We start from the raw sequence: 19,620 nt of genomic DNA, 5'->3' as shown, positions 1-19,620 counted from the left end.
GGTCATCTTAATAGATAGAAATAAAAAGTTCAAAATGTTTGTAATTGCATTTTGTCACTGCAGATGTGTTATAGTTATTGCAGTGTTCACATTTATTTTTTTTATTGGGGCTTTTCTGAATAGTTTTGTCACCAAAAGGTAAGAACAAAAAAGAATAACCTGTTGTTTCTTCAACTTCTGAACCAGATGACCATGGGTTTTTGGTGAAGTAGTGTTAACTGTTGGATTAGCACAATTAACCTTGAGGAAAGAAAAACAAATAACAGCAATTGTTTTGTTAAAAAAATCATACAATCACGTGTGGTGAAGACATTATGAATCTGGAATAACAGGTGTTGTTGCTGACCTTTCTCCTGTGTAAATCATATTTTGCATTGTCCCATTTCTGTTGAAGATATCTGCTTTTTGTTGGAAACAAAGAGCGATATGTCTGATACTCCTTTGTTGGTCTGCAAAAGAAAAAAAAACACACATTTGATTCTGCTTAGGAGCAACTTTAGCAACAATAAAGAGAATATTCAGGCTGCAGATGAGACTCCAATTACATGGCAATACAAACCGTTTCCAAAGTCAAAATGTGTATTTTCATCAAACATCAATTTTCCAATGAATATAAAACCCAATCCTTCATTCACCTTTTCTTTTGAGAGTCATTCCAACAGTCAGTTGCTCCATTTGTCCTTATGATGTTTGATATTTTTTCTAAGAGCATATAATTTTCTCTCTGAATCTCCAGTGCCCTCTCCTCCTCGAGCTAAAGGAGACAACATTTTATTAGAAGAAAATACAGTGTATTTTTTGCAAGAGGAATGACCTGGTAGTTTTAACAGATACATCGAAAAAAACCCTGCATTTTGTCATCGCAGCTATGTTATATTGATTGCATCTTCCTTATAATTATTTATGTATTAGAATAATTCAAATAACCTGGCGTTTCTTCAACTTCTGAACCAGATGACCATGGGTTTTTGGTGGAGCAGTGTTTACTGATGGATTAGCACACTTAACCTTGGGAAAAACAAGACAAAAGGAGTTGGTGGAAGAGATAAACCGACAAGTGTGTGGTCAAGACATTATGAAACTGGGATAGCGTATACATATGTACATTATTTCTGACCTTTTGCCTGTGTAAATCATATGAAGCATTGTCCCACTTCTGTTGAAGATATTTGCTTGTTGTTGGAAACAAGGACTGATATTTCTGATACTGCTTTGTTGGATTGCAAAGCAAAAGACATTTAATACAGAAGACCTCCTCGTGCAGGCTCCGAGTAGCGTTGACTCTTTTACTTCTTTTGTATTTCATGGCGCTTCCTGTGTAGTAGTTTCCTTCTCTTAGTAGAGTCCGTAAACCCTATACCTCAGCTTTGATCGAAAATACTTAGCCTATTATTATTAGTAGTCAACAAATCCATTATAGTCACTTCCTCTACTTCTTCAGTTGGATTCCTGCCTTTGATCTGTTGGGGTAAAACAGATCATCATCATCTTAATCATCATCATCATCGTCGTCATCAATGTCATCATCAGCATCTTCTACTGCTCCCAGGGTGGAAGGTGGTGTACCGTGGACCGTGGACAGGATGTTGGTCCATTTCAGTGACAATCATTCACACTCTCATTAACATCTACGGCTAAGTCTCCAATCAACCAATCTATAATCTGCATATATTTGAACTGTAGGAGGAAGCTGAAGAACCAGGAAAAAAATCCATGTGCACACAAGAACATGCAAACTTCACATAAGACTGCAATGGATTGAATGGATGAATATTTTTTTTTTTCACAGCAGTTGGTATCTGTAATGCTTCCTATATTGCCCCCCCCTGGATTTAATCATCCACTATTCCATCCTTTTCCTATTTTAAATATAGATCAGTGTGAAGAAAGAAAGAGGCAAAGGAAAGAGAAGGAGGCACAACATAACAGGTGCAGACTGCCATTAAAAAAATACACCAAATAAAAAATTAAAATCCAGATGGAGGCAGTAATACAACACTATGGATGCTAGCTACCTTAAAACACAGTAGAAGAAGGAGAAGATTCACCTTGTAGTATGTTTCTGTCCTGACGTCGCAAATATCACGACTCTTCTGCCCAAATGAGTGTTCATGTTCTCAATCTCTCAGGTTGACTAAGCTCAGCGAGAGAGAGCACTCTGTTTTCTGCCAGTCATACATGGTTGCCATGACAGCAGCTGGAGAGAGTGGAGATGAATGAATGAACGAATGAACGATGAATGAACGAATGAATGGATTCAAATGATGTGTTTGTATCACACAGTAAAACACATACAGGCATAAAGGAAGGCTAAATAATGAGAGAGTGAAAATGCAAAATGAGCTAGAGACACAATTACTCACAGTTAAAAGCTGAACATAAACTCAAATACAAATGTAACTTAAATGTGTACTGCTATAAACCATTATTGTGAAAGAAATAGAGTTAAATGTAGAATCATTACATTATTCTAATTCAATTAAATCCACAAGGTCAAAAGGAAGTAGGTTACTATTTGTTCTGACTTGTTGCATACAGAGAGTCACAGCCGTGGCAACTGTTACTTGGAAACTAACATCAGAGCAACTTCAGCAGTCGTACTTGTTCTAAACTGTTGTACACAAAAAGATCAGCTGCCACACAACCATAGTGTAAGCTGATGGCCAACTCATGAAGAGGAGAAAAGTAGAAAACTTTGTTAATCTTCGGTTTTTGAATTTCTGATCAAATAAAATGCACAAAAACACACAGTATTAAATGAAATGACGTGGTCTCATGATGTTAGTGCCCAGTATCATCTGGAATATACAGCTCAAAGGAGTGTTATCTCAATGACTCTTTGAATGAGTCCCATTTATGTGACTTCATGAATGAACAACTACATTACAACACTACCCCCTACTGACCAGAGCTGGGCATGATGATTTTTTTTTTTTTTCATTGATGAATCAAAACATATGAATTAAAAATTGTTAAAAGAGAATTGCATTACATTTTTAATACAATTCTATTTAGATCATTATATCACACTACTTCATTCACAAAAGTAACTTTTATTATAAAAAACTTAATGGTGGAATAAAAGGAGTCATGCTTCTTGGCATGGCAAATAATTGTCCCCGCAGTCATGTATGTGAGTTTGGGGCCAAAAGGCAATTAAAGTTTTTTTTTATTTTGTTCTGTAAAACACCAATGCTTATAAACGACGCCGTTTGACCCTTTACATTTAATTTGTCCCCAGTGAATAACAAAAACAGAAAAAAAACCAAAAAACCTTGCAACTGTTTGTTGTGTCAGCCACAGGAATCTAAACTAAACTGTTTTCAAGCTTCACAATTTGCTATTTGGCTGGCACCAGTGTTGAAGATTTGCAACTATTCTTTACCAGCAGCAAAGACTACACTCATTTTTATACACAGTCTATGGTAAACCCCCTGTCCAAAGGCAGTAAGCTGATTATATTTGTGTGCATCTTCAGTCCCATTTCTACTTTCAACACTCTAAAGAGCTAAACCAGTATGTGTCCACCATCAGTTACTTTCCTTTATTATTTTCTGCTGAATGTGTAGGTTTTATCAACAGTATAATCCACCTTTGAATGAATGAATGAATGAATGAATGAATGAATGAATGAAGCAATGTTTTGCGTCTTAAGTTACAAATAATCTGCCATTAGGTCAAACATGGCTGTAAAAAAACAGACAAACTGTAAGATGATGAAGCGCGTGCTCTTTTGCTACTAGTTCCAGTTGAGTCTCACTGGTGATTTTCATTAAACTTGTGGGAATAACAAATGTGGTAGTGTGGTATCTTTGGGACAGGGAAAGTACAGTAAGAACTCATACACATATTATGTTCATTTTTTTCTGTGTGTTCATTTGAGAGTGCTCATGGATGTGATGCTTTTCAGACGAAGCTCGTTTTAATTGTAGAGCCAAGATGTGCATGTATAAATGTCAATGTATTGTTTTATATAACAGTAATATATGTTAGATAGCTTTACTCATGATTAATAATCCTGATATCATATATTTATATGTAGACATTTCAATGTCCACTGAACAGAAACACTGGCATGTCTCAATTCATATACAAGTGCATTTTAAATCCCAACATAGACGAGTGACAAAGGTGTGGGACCATCAACATATTTTTGAAACAGTTGGTGGAAGGAAACATGTTATTGGACCAGATGGTGACATAATTATTTCCACACAATTTAAAAACACTTGAAACGTCCAAGTGAGCAAAGCAGCTGGTAGAAATTCTGGCGATTAAATGTTGTGATCATACATTCTGAGGACTCTTTGTTTGATATGAGTCAGAATGCATGCATGAAATTTGCCACCGAGCGTAAACAGTGTACCGCACGCGAGTGTACAAATGGAAAATATCTGATCCGGGACCTTAAAGTAAATACTGTTCTTGTCTGTGCCTGTGGACAGAAACACAGTGTGATCAGTGAGAGGAGTGTGAGTGTTTCCCTAAGGTCAGCATCAGGATCCTTTTTTTTTTTTTCTCTGTGTGGTGGAAAGGGACTATGGTAACAAGTCCCATAAGAACATCCTGTTGAGATCATGGCTCCCAGTCTGCTTATTAGTATTAAAGATAAATCATATTTAAAAATGTGTGCACGCTTTGGAACAATTAATGCTTCATATTAATGCTTCATATATGTGTGCAGGTATAGTTTGCTCAAATGTATCGACTTGCCTTGAAAAGTTGAAATGTTTTTAGTGGACCAGGAAGCTTTTGCCAATAGAAAAACGGTTCTCTTATCTCATTTATCAGCTATCACGTTGTTCATGAGGCATCGTAAATGTGGATTTCATCTTTTTAAAAATAGAAACATACATTGGAGACATCTCTGGCATCATGCCTGGCTTCTTCTGGAGTTGCAACCGTTACAAACAGTAAGCAGTCGTCTGTAAGCAGGGTTATACAATCGTTTCCCATGTACAAAGTTCCATCCAACGTATAACCTTGGTTAAAGGTGAAGCAAGTAGTTTATAGTGCCATCTAGAGGAGAGGCTGAAATTTACAACAAAGAACTGCTCCTCTGCTCACCCCCTCCCTTCCCTGAGTGCTACGGTGTCCTCAGCCGGTCAAATGTCGTCCTCGTCGTCTTTCTCCGTGTCAGCAGATGAGGTTCGTGAGGCGAGGGAGAGGGCGGAGCTACCGCGGCCGTAGCAGACGAAGCGGAGAGAGTGGAGGCGGGACTTCCTGCTACAAGTAAAGAGACGCTTGATTTGTTCTCTCGCGTTTGTCCTCACAGGCTCCCGTAGCAACATGGCGTCTCGCTGCTAACAGTGGCTATGCAACCGCGGCCCGTGACCGTGTTATTTTACATGACTTTTTGAAACACTACGAAAATGAAACAAAAACTATTATACAGCGACTAGACAATGCAGGAGCACATAATATGTATAAAAAAGTGGATTTTGGGTTATATAAACCCATAAATACTACATATTGTCCCTTTAAGTTTCAAAACTTTAACCCTGACTTTAAATATACACAAGATATGAAGCCAACTAAATTTTCAACTAATGGATGGTGGAGTAGGTAACGACTCTAAGGCCTTACTGCTATGTTAATGCTGCTGAGCTGCAGAGGAATGAATGCTTTGTTAGGAAATAGGCTTCATCCCACTGAAAGTGGCTCTCTTGATGACAGTTTGGTGCATACATGCTGCACTTCCTTCTGAATGCAAGAAGTTTGCCCCATTTTTTATTACTGAAAGACCATACAGGCCTATATCCCAGATATGTGCTATGGAAGGGTATAAATAATGAACGACGCAGTCTTTACACTTTAAAAAGGATCCACAGTGCTGTTATATAACAGTGGAATGAGTTATGAGGATAACGAATGGATTGTAGAGAGGACCTGTAGTTACATGCTGAACTAATTGACTGCAGTTTAGACAAATGCAGATATATGCTGAGATTTATCCTCCTGAGTATTACTACGTCGCAACTATAAATGTTCCGTTTCCCTTGGCAACTTCACCCTTTCTGAACATCTTGGCTTCTTGGTTTCTGGCAAGGTCTCTCTTCCTTGGGTATAAAACCTGCGAAATGTAAAGTTTTTGAGTGTGTGTGTGTTAGTGTGTGTATAGCACTAAGTTTAAATCACATAACATTTTAAATGTCCCCATACTATGGTCATGAATACTGGATAGATTGTTGTCTATAGTTGGGTCTGTGTGTCTGTATTTGTCCACAAAATGTGCAAACTGCAATTTTGTGTGTGAGTGTGTGTTCTTTTCAGTGATTGGCCCTCATTTTTCATCAGAACAATATATATAAATTGAATAAATTAGAGGTACTGACAGTAAAAAAAAAAAAAAAAAAGCCAGTTCAGGTCAATGTTCAACGTCTAGCTGAATATGTTTACAGTCCAAATATGAAGAGACTAAACTGACTTAAGCTATACAGTTATTCATTAGAAATATGTGCAATCTGAAATATAATAGTAAGCTGTAATAATAACAGAATAGACAAAAGTGTTCTCAAGGCCAGAGCTTCTTATTTCAGACAGTTTAACAATATTTTTAAAGCCCACTATTATCTTTATTTTCTGATCAACCCACAATAAATGTAGCACCCGTGAATATAAACTATAAACTATGTCAAACCGAAAACAATTCAATTATTTTCAGTCACTCGTCAAATATTCCACAATCCTGAATCAGTGAAGAGAGAAGTAGTTGAAGAGGAAACATGGCACGGTATAACTCTCACTCAAAATAACCCAGTGGTGTCACATCATTTATCCTCCACCTGGCTGCATTTTTGCTCATGTACAAGTCGTGGTCATGAGATCGTGTGTTATCCTCGCTGTTACAGCCAGTAAAGAAGGAGCAGGATAAAGACATGCGTACAGAGCAGAACTGACCGTCTCACTACATGACAGGTCAGTGGTTAAAGAGAGGGCGAAATCACTGAAATATTGATTATCTTGTTGGCACCGCAGGAACTAATCAATCGCATGACCGCACGTGGCTGTATGTTCGGGTAGACCCTGGCTTCACGAGCATGAAACTGCATTGTTACAAGCAGAGTAGAGCAATGCATCTCATTAAAAGAAACACGCTAAACAGAAGACGGTGACAATATGACTAAACGACTAAAGTGCACCAGATTAAATCCCTTGTAAAGCAGCGAAGAGTTCAGAAAGGCTGAAAGTGCATGTTGAATATTGGCACTGTTTGACAGGAAACTCCTGAGAGATCATTATAAAATCATGTGAATTGAGAGTTTATTTTAGGCCTTTAAGATGTGAGTAAGTGTGTGCGTGTGTGTGTGTGGGGTCTTGTACTTGCGGCATACTGAGGACCAGTGAGGGTTTTTAACCAACAAAGTGAGGTCATTTTTACAGAGTGAGGACATTTTGGCCGGTCCTCATTTTGTTTTCATTGAAATCACTTCCTTAGGTTGCTATAACAAGCTATAATCATTTTGTCAAAAAAAAAAAAAAAAACATTTTTGATCAACAAATTTTTGTCAAAGATTTTTTCAAATTTTTTGCCAAAGATTTTTTCAAATTTTTTGCCAAAGAATTTTTCAAATTTTTTGCCAAAGAATTTTTCAAATTTTTTGCCAAAGAATTTTTCAAATTTTTTGCCAAAGAATTTTTCAAATTTTTTGCCAAAGATTTTTTCAAATTTTTTGTCAAAGATTTTTTCAAATTTTTTGTCAAAGATTTTTTCAAATTTTTTGTCAAAGATTTTTTCAAATTTTTTGTCAAAGATTTTTTCAAATTTTGTCAAAGATTTTTTCAAATTTTGTCAAAGATTTTTTCACATTTTTTGTCACAGATTTTTTCAAATTTTTTGTCAAAAGAATTTTTCAAATTTTTTGTCAAAAGAATTTTTCAAATTTTTTGTCAAAAGAATTTTTCAAATTTTTTGTCAAAAGAATTTTTCAAATTTTTTGTCAAAAGAATTTTTCAAATTTTTTGTCAAAAGAATTTTTCAAATTTTTTGTCAAAAGAATTTTTCAAATTTTGGACGACAGTATAGTATGAAATTTTTGGTCAATTTCTTTTTTTTAATTTTGGTCGACAGTATAAGTATGATGTTTTTGTAAAATTTTGGACCAAAAATAATAATAATAAAAAAAAAAAATCGAAAAAGTTTTCCAGCCCTTTTTGCTCTGGGGCTCCACCTGCAGACATTTCATGGTACTGCAACCAGTAGTTCTTTGTAGATGTCATTCATGAAGTAGATATTTGTAATTGTGTTGATTTATAAAGTGGAAATGCTGGTCCTCAGTATGCAGCAAGTACAAGAATGTGTGTGTGTGTGTGTGTGTGTGTGTGTGTGTACATAGCTTCTGTGTAAAGCTGAGATGAGGAGAAGGAACATTGCAAGCACTGAATGATGCTCGACATGATGACAACGACCACCGTAGCAGCATTCATTACCATCATCTCAAGGTTATTTATGGACTCATCCTCATACTTTGGGTGACTATGGTGAAGGCAATCAGTGGTTGTTTTGCCCCCCAAAGCAACCGCTGAGAGCGTCTATCTTCATCTATATTTCAAGAACGCATTTGTGACATATATCTCCAAATATAGACAATACTGTAAGAATGAAATAAAACCATGGTTGGAAAAAAAAACACTGCCACAAGAAAATAAAAGGCCAAACACATTAGATCCATCAAACACAATTACATTTTAACTCGATTACATCTCCAACTGCTGTGTGTGGGCTAACATTAGTATGGTATTGAGGGAGTAACGTAGAGCTCATGGTGGACTGTTCATCTGTTAACAATGTGTTGATGATTTCTCTGGAGGCAGATGAAACTGAAATATAACTTTTTGCAATGCTCATTCTATGTGAGTGAAACATGTCTGTGGTAGATTAGACTTTGTTTGCACTATATATATATACATTTTTAACCTAAATAATAAAAAAATGCTACATACAAGGGGAGATCATCATTCTTCCTTTTACTCACACATGCAGTACCAGTTAGGACATACGGACTCTTCCATATCATCCGTAAACAGCCATGATATTGTGCTGCACATCGAGTCTGACTTACATTTAAATATTTACATTATTTTATACGACGTTCATAATGTTCTCATTACAACACAAGAATATGTCTGGTTTTAAATGCCACCATTTACCATCCTGTTATTTCAAATGTGTATTTTGTATATACTTTTAAACTGATTGATGTTTTTACTCTGCTTTAATTCATCTGTTAGACTGTTCCATAATTTAACCCGTGATATTGAAATACACATACTTTTTTAAAGTTGTCCTGTCACAATGCATTTTTAAATTGAGTTTCCCTCTTAAATGATATACCCCTTGTCTATTTTATTTGCAAATACATTATTTCTTGTTTTGAATATTATTTGCACAGTTATAAACTTTCTAGGTCCGTAAATTTTAGAGCTTGCATTTGTAAGAAGAGTTTAGTTAACTGATTGCCCTTTTCTGTATTATAAATATTGATTGAATATTGCTTTTCCCCACACCTCATACACAGTGACTCAATTATGGCAGATGTAATGAACAATATAATGTATATATATAGTGCTTTCTGATTGAGAATATGCCTTGTTTTCCCCAGGACGGCAATGCTCCTGCATGGCCAACTTCCCTCAAACATATTTAATGTGTGTTTTCCAACAGATAGTGTGGTCGACTACCACTCCATACTCTGTGAATGTGAATGTGGGCTGTTTGCTTATACAGTGGAGAGTGTCTAAATCTACACTGGGTCAGTGTCGCTGACCTTCTCTCTCTCTGCGATTATGAATATTGTTGTCACAGTGGATTTTAACGGAGTTGGTTATTATATGAGTGGGATTCCTCAATTTTCTCTATTGGTCTTTGCCCTGTTAGTCACAATGTGGGAGCACTGGAGAGGTTTCAGAGCTGCTGAATATCACACATTGAGAAGCATTTTAGTCAAAGAAAATTCAATCTGAATATTTATGTATGTTTTGCTACATATTCATATTGAAGCACAGAAAACTTGAACAACATAAATGAGGGCATTCACTTTGGACCACAATAAGTGGAACGTTAGTTGCAGGTTATTAACATAATGACAGGTGTGTGTGTGTTTTTGGTCAGAACATGGTCGACACCAGCTGTTCATGTTTCTGGTTGACACTCTTGGCTGTGGACATGCAGTCTGTAGGAGGATTGGATGGTTTTAATACCGACACTGATCACGATATGGAGATAATACTGCAGCACTAGAGTTTAGACCAGGGGTCTGCAACCTTTAGAATGTAAAGAGCCATTTTTGTGCCCACGCCACCCAAATAAAATCAATCTGGAGCCGCAAAACCTATTTGATCCCTAAAATGGATGCATATATACCATATTTAAAGAACTACAGTTTGTCGCAAGTTGATACCCAACCTCTAAAGTGTAGCAAAACCACTTTGAAATCAAATGAAACAATTTTCTGTGGTTTATCTCTGAGAAAACCTGCCTGGCGTCAGTTAAATGGATCTAAAGATGGACAGGACTCTAAAATGAGCCACTTTAATGGCTTTGGGGGGGAGGTTTTATATCAAAATACTTTTATTTATCCCTTTATCTTGACAAAAAGAGTGTGAAAAGCTAGAAGGAGCCACTACGGAGAGGCTGAATAGCCACATGAGGCTCTCGAGCCGCAGGTTGCAGACCCCTGGTTTAGACTAACCTGGGAAAAAGCACACATTTCTAAATTTAGTGTAAATGCTGATTCAGCATTTGTGAAATTCCTGACAGTTTTCAAAATGTCTGGCTTTTCACCCCATTGTAAGTGAATGGAGATAAACATCATGCTTGTCTGCTTTTGTCCTGTAGGCGGCTTATTGTGGTAACCATGGTAAGGAATGTTATCGTTCATGGGATCAAAGCCAATGGCATGAATCAGCTTTCACTAAATGCAGATTTTATAATAATCTAACAGGCTACTTATTGAACAATTTTTTTTCTGTTACTTTGATAAATAAAAACATTTAATTACATTATTAAACTGTTAGTTATACAACATTGAACTGGCTATTTTTTGATGTCAGTATTTGAAAGTCTATTGTCTATCTGTTGATAAAAGCTATTATCAACTATCAACATATATGTTTTTTTTTACTCAGAGTTATATGTGTTATTCGATCATGAGACAGTGGAGCTGAGACACGTCTCACGTCCACAACAGAGGATAAATAATAACACTGAGTCAAAAATCAACATCAAAAGTCGACATCAAAGTCAAAAAGAAAGAAAATAAAAGCCCTACACTGTTTTCCTGTCAAATTGTATTAGTAAAAAATCCGACAAAATAAATCAATATAAACATATAATCATTTATACAATGTACATTTAAGAAACGCAGCAGCATCATACTGATTTTAAGTTTATCCTTCATTTGACCAAGTGGAAAACAATGGGTGGAACAGTCCTTTAATTTGAACACATCCAGAATCCAATATTTAGTGTGATCTACCCTTACACTTGAACAACAGCATGATCCTGGCTCTCTTAAACCCCGAGTGGAACAATATTATGTTATTGTGAAAACGACTATTCCATGTTGACGACATCTGATCTGCTGTGAAAAAGGTCTGTTGCACCAGGTTTATTCAAGACATTGCATACACATGTTCAATATAACAAAACACGTATATACAACCAACTTTCAGTCACATCACTCCTAACCAAATGTGAGTTTGACAAATGTTGTTGTACAGTAAAACCACAGAAAACCATGAGTAAAAACTGGAGCCAGCCCGTTGATCTCTGTGCATCTAAGTCAAGCTATTTTTCCCCATCAGGAGAAAACAGGCTGTTAAACGCTCACATGGGGGCCACTTCCAGCAGGCCGCAGCCTGGGCAATCAAAAAGAAGTATTCTAATGATCCCTGACAAAATTGTCAGACGATATCCTCCAGGGTGTGATGATACTTTACATTAGGAGTAGATGGATCAATACAGAGGATGACACAAGAGGCCTCTGCAGGGGAAGAAAACTGGAGCGCCTGCAGTGTCCTCCTCTGACGTCCTGATTTCACCGTGAGTCAATCTGACCAAGCAAGTGCAACCAACACACTCAAATGCATCCAATCACCATTGTTTTGTATATAAAAATGTGGCCATTCTGTAAATTTGTGTTGCTACCTTGTGTGCATGTGCACCATATGTATAAGCAAATTAAACAATGTGTGTGTTGCATTAATTGAAAGCATGATGTCTTCTTTTAATCCGAGCCTTTAAAGGGACACTGTGTAGTATTTATGGGTTTATATAACCCAAAATCCACTCTTTTATACATATTATGTGCTCCTGCATTGTCTAGTCGCTGTATAATAGTTTTTGTTTCATTTTTTCGCAGTGTTTCAAAAAGTCATGTAAAATAACATGGTCGCGGGCCGCGGTTGCATAGCCACTGTTAGCAGCGAGACGCCATGTTTCTACCGGAGCCTGTAAGGACAAACGCGAGAGAACAAATCAAGCGTCGCTTTAAGGCCACATTATACTTCTCCGACTGCGTATGCGTTATCCGTCTGCGTCACCACGGAGACGCCTCGAGCATTTATACTTCTGCGTTGTGGTGACGGACACTCCCTGCAATTTCCCGCCCGATCAGTAGGGGTCGCTGCGCAAGGTTGTTGTGCTTCTGGCTACAGTGAGCAATGGTGTCCGAGAAAGAAAGAGAGAGAAAGACTGTTGTTGTTGAAACAGTGGCCGTTTCTCACTTTTCTGTGTCACGGAACGCAGTTTCAAGATAATTTGAGGCGAGAAATTGGCCATTTAGAGTCTAAACATGTGCTGTGTGTGTATAGATATGACGTATTTATAGTTCGGCAGCGGCGTTATCGGCGGGGATCAGCTCCGCCTCTGTCAGGACGCCCGGAGCGCACTGTGAGCCGGCACAGAGCAGCTTAGCTCGGCCTGTCCTGAGGACCAATTGCAGCTCTTGCCGTCTCCGTTGTCCCTTGACGGAGTGACGGACACTTAAAAAAGATTTCGTGCAGTCGGAGACGACGCAGAGACTCTACGACAGGCTCTGCGTCGACGCAGAGTCTCTTGGTAACCTACGCAGTGCACTTTACGCAGAAGTATAAATTGGGCTTTACTTGTAGCTGAAGTCCCGCCTCCACTCTCTCCGCTTCATCTGCTACGGCCGCGGTAGCTCCGCCCTCTCCCTCGCCTCACAAACCTCATCTGCTGACACGGAGAAAGACGACGAGGACGACATTTGACCCTCTGAGGACACCGTAGCGCTCAGGGAAGGGAGGGGGTGAGCAGAGGAGCAGTTCTTTGTTGTAAATTTCAGCCTCTCCTCTAGATGGCACTATAAACGACTTACTTCACCTATAAATGGCGACGCAGCAAAAGTATAATGCTGTGTGCTGAGAAAGTCAATCAGGAAACATTGTGTTTCAAAATGGCCCACATCCCGAAGGAACCAGTCATCGCAGACAACTGACAAGAAAAAAAAAAACTAGGTCATTTAAGTGGATTAATGCTGTAATTCAGAGATGAACACACAACACACAACCCCACTAATGAACTCCTCCAGTGTCTCATCAAGCTTCCTGTGCTGTGGTTAATATTGTTTACACACAACTCAGCTTTTCCCCTGTTCTGCTCACTGGGACTCGCTCTGGAAAAAGGAAGCCTTCGATAGCAACTCGACCATAAATGTCCGTATAAAAGAGACACTGTGTACATACCCCACATAAAAGTACTTTGTGTCAAATTGGTACATTATACATAAATACTACTTTTGGAAAACTCGATCGATGAAGTGATCCAATGCACCACTTTCTTTGTAACTTCAAATCTACCCTTCTTAAGCTCATACTTGCAGCAAATCTCTTTAAAAGTCAGAATGCAATAAATGACAGGAAAGACTGAAGGAAGTTTCTAAGTGGGTCAATTGTTCTTACTGGGGCTTTAATGTTGGTCATTTGTTTTTCCCTGTGCTGCGTTTTGGCTTATTGAATTATGCATTGCTGGCAAACGGCATCGAGCACCTGTGAGTTGGGTCAAACTACACTGAGCAAGTATTCTCTCTCCAAACACTGGCAGACATACAGACGTCTGCCATATTTGTGCTGGGTGGCAGTCACACCAGCAGAGTGATTAGATCCTAGATCTGAAGTATCTAAAACACACTCATTAGAAACACACCAAAAACAAAAGTGTTTGTTGGGAAAAATCTAAAAGTTCTATCTTTCTGTTTGACAACTCCCCCATATTTACCTCTTTCCATAGCCCTTTGCCTGGTGAGTGGAGGCATAATCAGGGGAAAACAGTGTCTTGTTCTCTCTTACTTTGTGATGGAAAATGTTTTAATCCTTGGAGAAATGTAGTCATACAGTGGAAACAGTCGTCATGAGCAACACTACCTGCCTGCCTACCCTCGGGGATGAAGGGACTAAACAGAGGAAACTCCATCATACAATATCACATTTAAGTGGAATATTTGAAATCGTTGCACAAATGCATTTTTTTTTATTGGATACTTAAATCCTGTATTCATTATATTGTTTGAATATACTGTTTTTCTTTTAAATTTAGCTTGCTGATGGTGATATATGGAGAAGAGCCACGTGTCTTCCTCTGCAGCACGTTGCTTAATGAGGGCTTAGATGACATGAGTGCACCCACCCAAACGTAATCACCAACACAATAGTGTAGGAGACGCAACACCTGCGACTTCTGGAGCTTTTTATGAGCTATCTGTGGCAGAATACAAAAAGTGCAACCATTTAAAGAACTAATATATATATATATAACAGAATTGTATAGTGACTGATGTAAAAGGCAAAGTCTGGCGTGCAGGGTTATTGCAGAAATTCCCAGAATTTTAAAGAAGCGGCTCGGGACAATCATCTCAGTCAGATCATAAAAAAAAAAAAAAAAGAAAGTCCGGCAGCATCACTCATATGACGGCGCAGCAACCACGTGTTTACGTAATGGAAAGCCAATCTTTCAATTTAACCCCTCCTTCCTTCCTCCGCGTCTATTTCCCACAGAGGTCCGACGCTAGAGGAAATTCGTGCAAATGTTTTTGTGCAGGCGCAGCGCACTTTTGGAGACGCCAGTGGCGTGGCGCTGAGAAGCCTGAGAAGAAGAAATAACCCCAACGAAAGAGGGAAGAAACGCACACTCCAGGAATCACGGACACACACACACACACTCACACTCACACACACACGCCAAGAACCCCCCCAGCCCGGCTTTCACAGAGACGCTGCAGTGTGGGACCATGAGAGATGAAAACTGAGGTTGGTGTTGTCTGACCTCGCCATTCGAGCTGGTTTCGAGGAGACACGAATTGGACCTGATCCGGCAATGTGGTGTTTGGTCGGGGCTATCATTGCAGCAGTCTGTGCATAGGATGCACCCTCCCTTGGCTTTTGATGCTGTGCAGATCCACCCTCCTCTCCTCAGAGTGATGAACTAATAGGCAATGATTTTCTCCTCGGAAATCCACCGTGTTTTACTGTGTTCAGGTTAGTTGTGTTTTGTTTACTGGCGGCCCCGTCTTCTCCCGGTGCGACACATGCAATTTCCAGAGTATCTTTTCTTTCGACTACTTGAGGAGGCATCCTTTCTACGCCAGAGGAAGAGAAACACGCCGTTGTTACGAAGTCTGAAAAGACGGTGAATATATATATTTTTTTGGCCACGTGAATGAAAACGCACAGGAATTGGATGTACCTATTTTTTCTATGATCCATTTGGCAGCCTTGTCCTGGGGAACTGATCCAATTGTATTATTATGCAACCGCAAGGATCTCATCTACACCTGGGTGTTTAAGCCACTGGATTGCTCTTCGCCCAAATCAATGTGGTTTCTTTGGAACATTTTCAGCAAAGGAACGCATATGCTGCAGTGTCTTTGTGGCAAGAGTCTTAAGAAAAACAAGAATCCAAGTGGTAAGCTCATCACCGTTCTTGCCTTTACTCCTGCGTTTCGCCGTGAACCGGCGTTGCGCGTGTGAGAGTGTGTGTGTGTGCGTGTGGTGTGTGTGTGTGTGTGTGTGAGTCACAAGTGTGTCTGTGTTGAATCTGCGTTATTCGTTTGTTTGTTGTAATGGTCATAGATCTGCAATCATATTTATGCAGCGAGTGGATCATGCAGTGGCACTGAGAGGAGGAGGAGGAGGAGGAAGAGGAGGAAGAGGAGGGGGGGGGAGGACAACTTATTCTGTGCAGCTACTATCGGCGAGACCAGGTTTTTGGGGACGTGCAGTGCACAGACACACAAAAATGCTCCCCCCCCCTAACCCCCCCCCCCTGCATCACCACGGCACCCAGATCTCACAACTTTTTTTAATAGCGCGCACACTCTCACACACGTACACACACACACACACAAACGCGGGCAAGATGTCATTTCTGTTGCTCAAATCCACCTCCAACGTGATTTTCCCCCCTAACCAGATGATTCCATCCCCGGGTTTACTGCAGCAGCATTTCCCCCCCCCCTCTGCAACACCACTTCTCGAGGAAATGGGCTACTCGCTATGTTTTCAGCGAGCCAGCACTGGAGGAGACAGACCATTCTCTCATGTCTCTCTCCCTGGCTGTTGAGCTTGGCCAGATCATGCGGCCCTGTAATTTTTCATGCGAGTTGTTTTTTGTGATGAAGAAGACGGGGTCATGCAGGACATGCAGAGCAGGCACCGCTGCACTCATGCAAATACTGCATTTGAGCAACACACATCTTTTAGGATTGTTTGTTTTTGTGCGAGTGTGGGAGAAACACAGCACCCCTGGTTAAAATGTGCAGCCAATTAAATGAAACACTGCTGATCATCGGCGCGCAAGGGGATGTTTATTTTCAACAGGCTGTTGTAGGTGTGAAGGAAAAAGCCCCAGGTGGAGGGGAGCATGCAGTGCGGGGCTACTTCACCTCAGGTTCTGGGTTTGAAGATGATGTGCTCAGCAGCAGCAGCAGCAGCAGCAGCAGCAACAGCAGTACATTTCCTCCACACTGCAACTGCAGTATAGTAGATCATCATCATTTTGAAGCAGGACTGTCTTAGCTGATACTGCAGGAACAACGTCAAAAACACCGTCCACTATCGTCAAACAGCACAACTGTTCACTGTTTTAACCAGGGGGGTATACTGTCACTGCCACCAATGAAAATGCCAGTCATTTCCACTTTTTGTTTGCAAGAACAAATTACACGAGTGCAGTTTTTAAATCAAAAATGGAGTTGATACCTATCAATGCACACTTTTAACTGGTTATGCGGAAATCCTTGCCCTTTTGTTGAGGGAATACGCCGCTTACCTATGTTTCACTACCAACTACCACGTTTCCCTTGGCATTATAGTTTACACTTAAGGTGACAGCCAAATCATATAAAACCCCCTCTGTGCCTTTGATATAGCAACCAGCTTTATTCTACATACGCGACATAAGGCTAATGAACTCTACTACAGTGCTAATGCTAAACATTTAAGAGAAAACAGAGTTTAAAGACATTTACAGCAAATTTGTAGGCATTTCTAGATTATTCCAAGACTATTGTCAACACCAGGAAACACAAAACTATTGAGAAAGACTCAAAAACTATGTTGAAGCCACAGTTTTGCATGTTTGTCTTATTTTACTTGTTGGTAAACAAACCGACATGCAGCAGGTGATCGCTTCTAGCTTGATAACAGGTTTATCAATGTTTATCAACATTATACAATGTATATGTCCATATATAATGTCAATTAATGATACTTTATTATTGCATGGTAATCACCTGCAGGCATATGTTTGTAGGAAGCGAGCACCAAGGAGAAGCATCTGGTCTCAACTTGTGTCAAGACTTGTTCTGCAGAATACTGTATATCTTTGTTCCACATGTTTCTATGGCCTGATCTAAACTTATACTTCAGAATTAATAATCTAATATTTTATATATCTAGATTTTATAATCTGGACATGAAGTCAGATTTGTTTTCTAATCTGATCTGTAGTTGAAGCTGTGAAGTTTTGCACAACCTGCAAATTTCCTTTTTTAAACATGACACTTGTCTTTGAAGGAAAAGGGGAAAAGCATATCCGAGTTTATTCGAAATACAGAGACTAAGACGCTGTCATTTTCTGATTATCTAATCTGGAACGAGGTCATACTTAGAAAAAAACTATATTTGGATTAAGACGTGTTATTCCAGGTCTTAGACTTTTGATAGCAGTAAGCGTAATGTAGCTGTGAGTCGTAGATTATGCGCCATAACATTTAACAGAAATATGAAAGGTATGTTTTATTCAAGTCATGTAAACAAATAACGTGTTATTCAAAAGTCAGATTAGTGGTGTCTATGTAAATATAGTCATTGGCTGAGTAATGTTGAGTGGAAAAGCTGCAGGGAGGCACCATATAACGTGTGTTTAACACTGTCATGTGTTTGACATTTGAATTCATGTGGCTTTCAAAATAAGAGTAGTCCATATTTACTCTATGAAGACTCATTATTGAGTTATTGTGAAGCAATGGTGTGGGCACATCTGTCAGGATTCGTGCTGAAACAGCAGATAGGGACCGGCGTTGACTGTGAAATGAAGTAGGCCAAGATGCAGACCGTGTCAGTGGGGTGGTGCTAACTTTTTGAAATTAAACAAATCGAATGACAGATTTGTTTGAGATATACATTAAAAGCCTTTGAGGACTTTTTTCCCTGCAGCTCAGTCGTGGGTGGAGAGTCCTCTGTGTGGCCCACGGTCATGAGAGGCAAGTGTTTCCTGCATATTTCTGGACTGGCTAGGTTTTAACTGCAGAGGCCTGTAGACGTAGTGTTCTGGCTCTTTGGCTGTGTTTTTAGTAAAGCAACATCAGTGAGCGAACATAGACAGACCAAGCCACTCAGACTGTATCAATGAGGCTATAAGCCTTCATCAACATATAACCATCTGTCCTATAATGCAGTGACTGTATCTGTATCTCGGCCCATGCTCAAACTTCAACATCAACCGTGAATCTAAAGAGGTGAGATATCCAGTATGGATTGTTTATCAGGGGCAATATGTTTTTGTATTTTTATTTTGTCTTGCACTATGCATCTGGAATAGAATGAGGTTATGTGTGCATGAGCCGGTTTGTATTTCGTTAGGGTTATGCCTAACCTACATACGTGCAAGCTCACCACTTTTCTCAACGTCATGTTAAATTCACACTTGCATTTCAAAGTAGAAAGAAAATGCATTAACATGTTGGTTTATTTGTTGAATTTCTAGAGTATTTCATGAAATAGATGGCTTTTATGTGCGTGCATGATTCGATGGATGCAGAGCTAGATTAATTAAACAGGTTCCTCTTATTTGGAGTTACTCTCTAGAAACTGTCACTTTGCTCCGTGAGGCTGAGGGTGAAACTGACAAGATGCTGCATCTGATGCAAGTGCAACGTCGGATCAAGTAAGACTAACATTTCACCTTTAGGCCCTTTTTTTTTGCAAAATTGCCTTCAGATAGTCTTGCAAAGCTTTTGCAGTCTCTGACCTGTTAAAGTTGTCCCAACTGTATAGTTTCATCTATGGTATGGTGGTTTGTCTTTAGGGTTGTTGGTCTGTTACAGCTGAGATTGCTCACCTATTCTATTCAGCATGTATACATGTCTGTGAGTGACTAAA

At 39.2% G+C, this 19,620-nt stretch overlaps 1 protein-coding gene across 2 annotated transcripts in view; it reads left to right on the top strand.

Annotated features, from left to right (window-relative positions):
- Positions 1-15,816: 15,816 nt before the first annotated feature.
- The window catches only part of fgf14 (fibroblast growth factor 14), a gene marked incomplete at its 5' end in the record, with an annotated part of 112,146 nt that continues 108,342 nt past the window's right edge, over positions 15,817-19,620 (top strand). For both annotated transcript variants that reach the window (XM_083890576.1, XM_083890574.1), the window contains one exon: positions 15,817-15,922. In XM_083890576.1, coding sequence (XP_083746702.1) covers positions 15,832-15,922 — 91 coding nt within the window. The remainder of the gene's footprint in view (positions 15,923-19,620) is intronic.

Source organism: Microchirus variegatus (assembly GCF_963457635.1).
Source record: "Microchirus variegatus genome assembly, chromosome: 5".
In the NCBI taxonomy this organism is placed as follows: Eukaryota; Metazoa; Chordata; class Actinopteri; order Pleuronectiformes; family Soleidae; genus Microchirus; species Microchirus variegatus.
The sequence above is the reverse complement of the archived record's forward strand: the minus strand, read 5'-3'. Positions and strand labels throughout refer to the sequence as shown.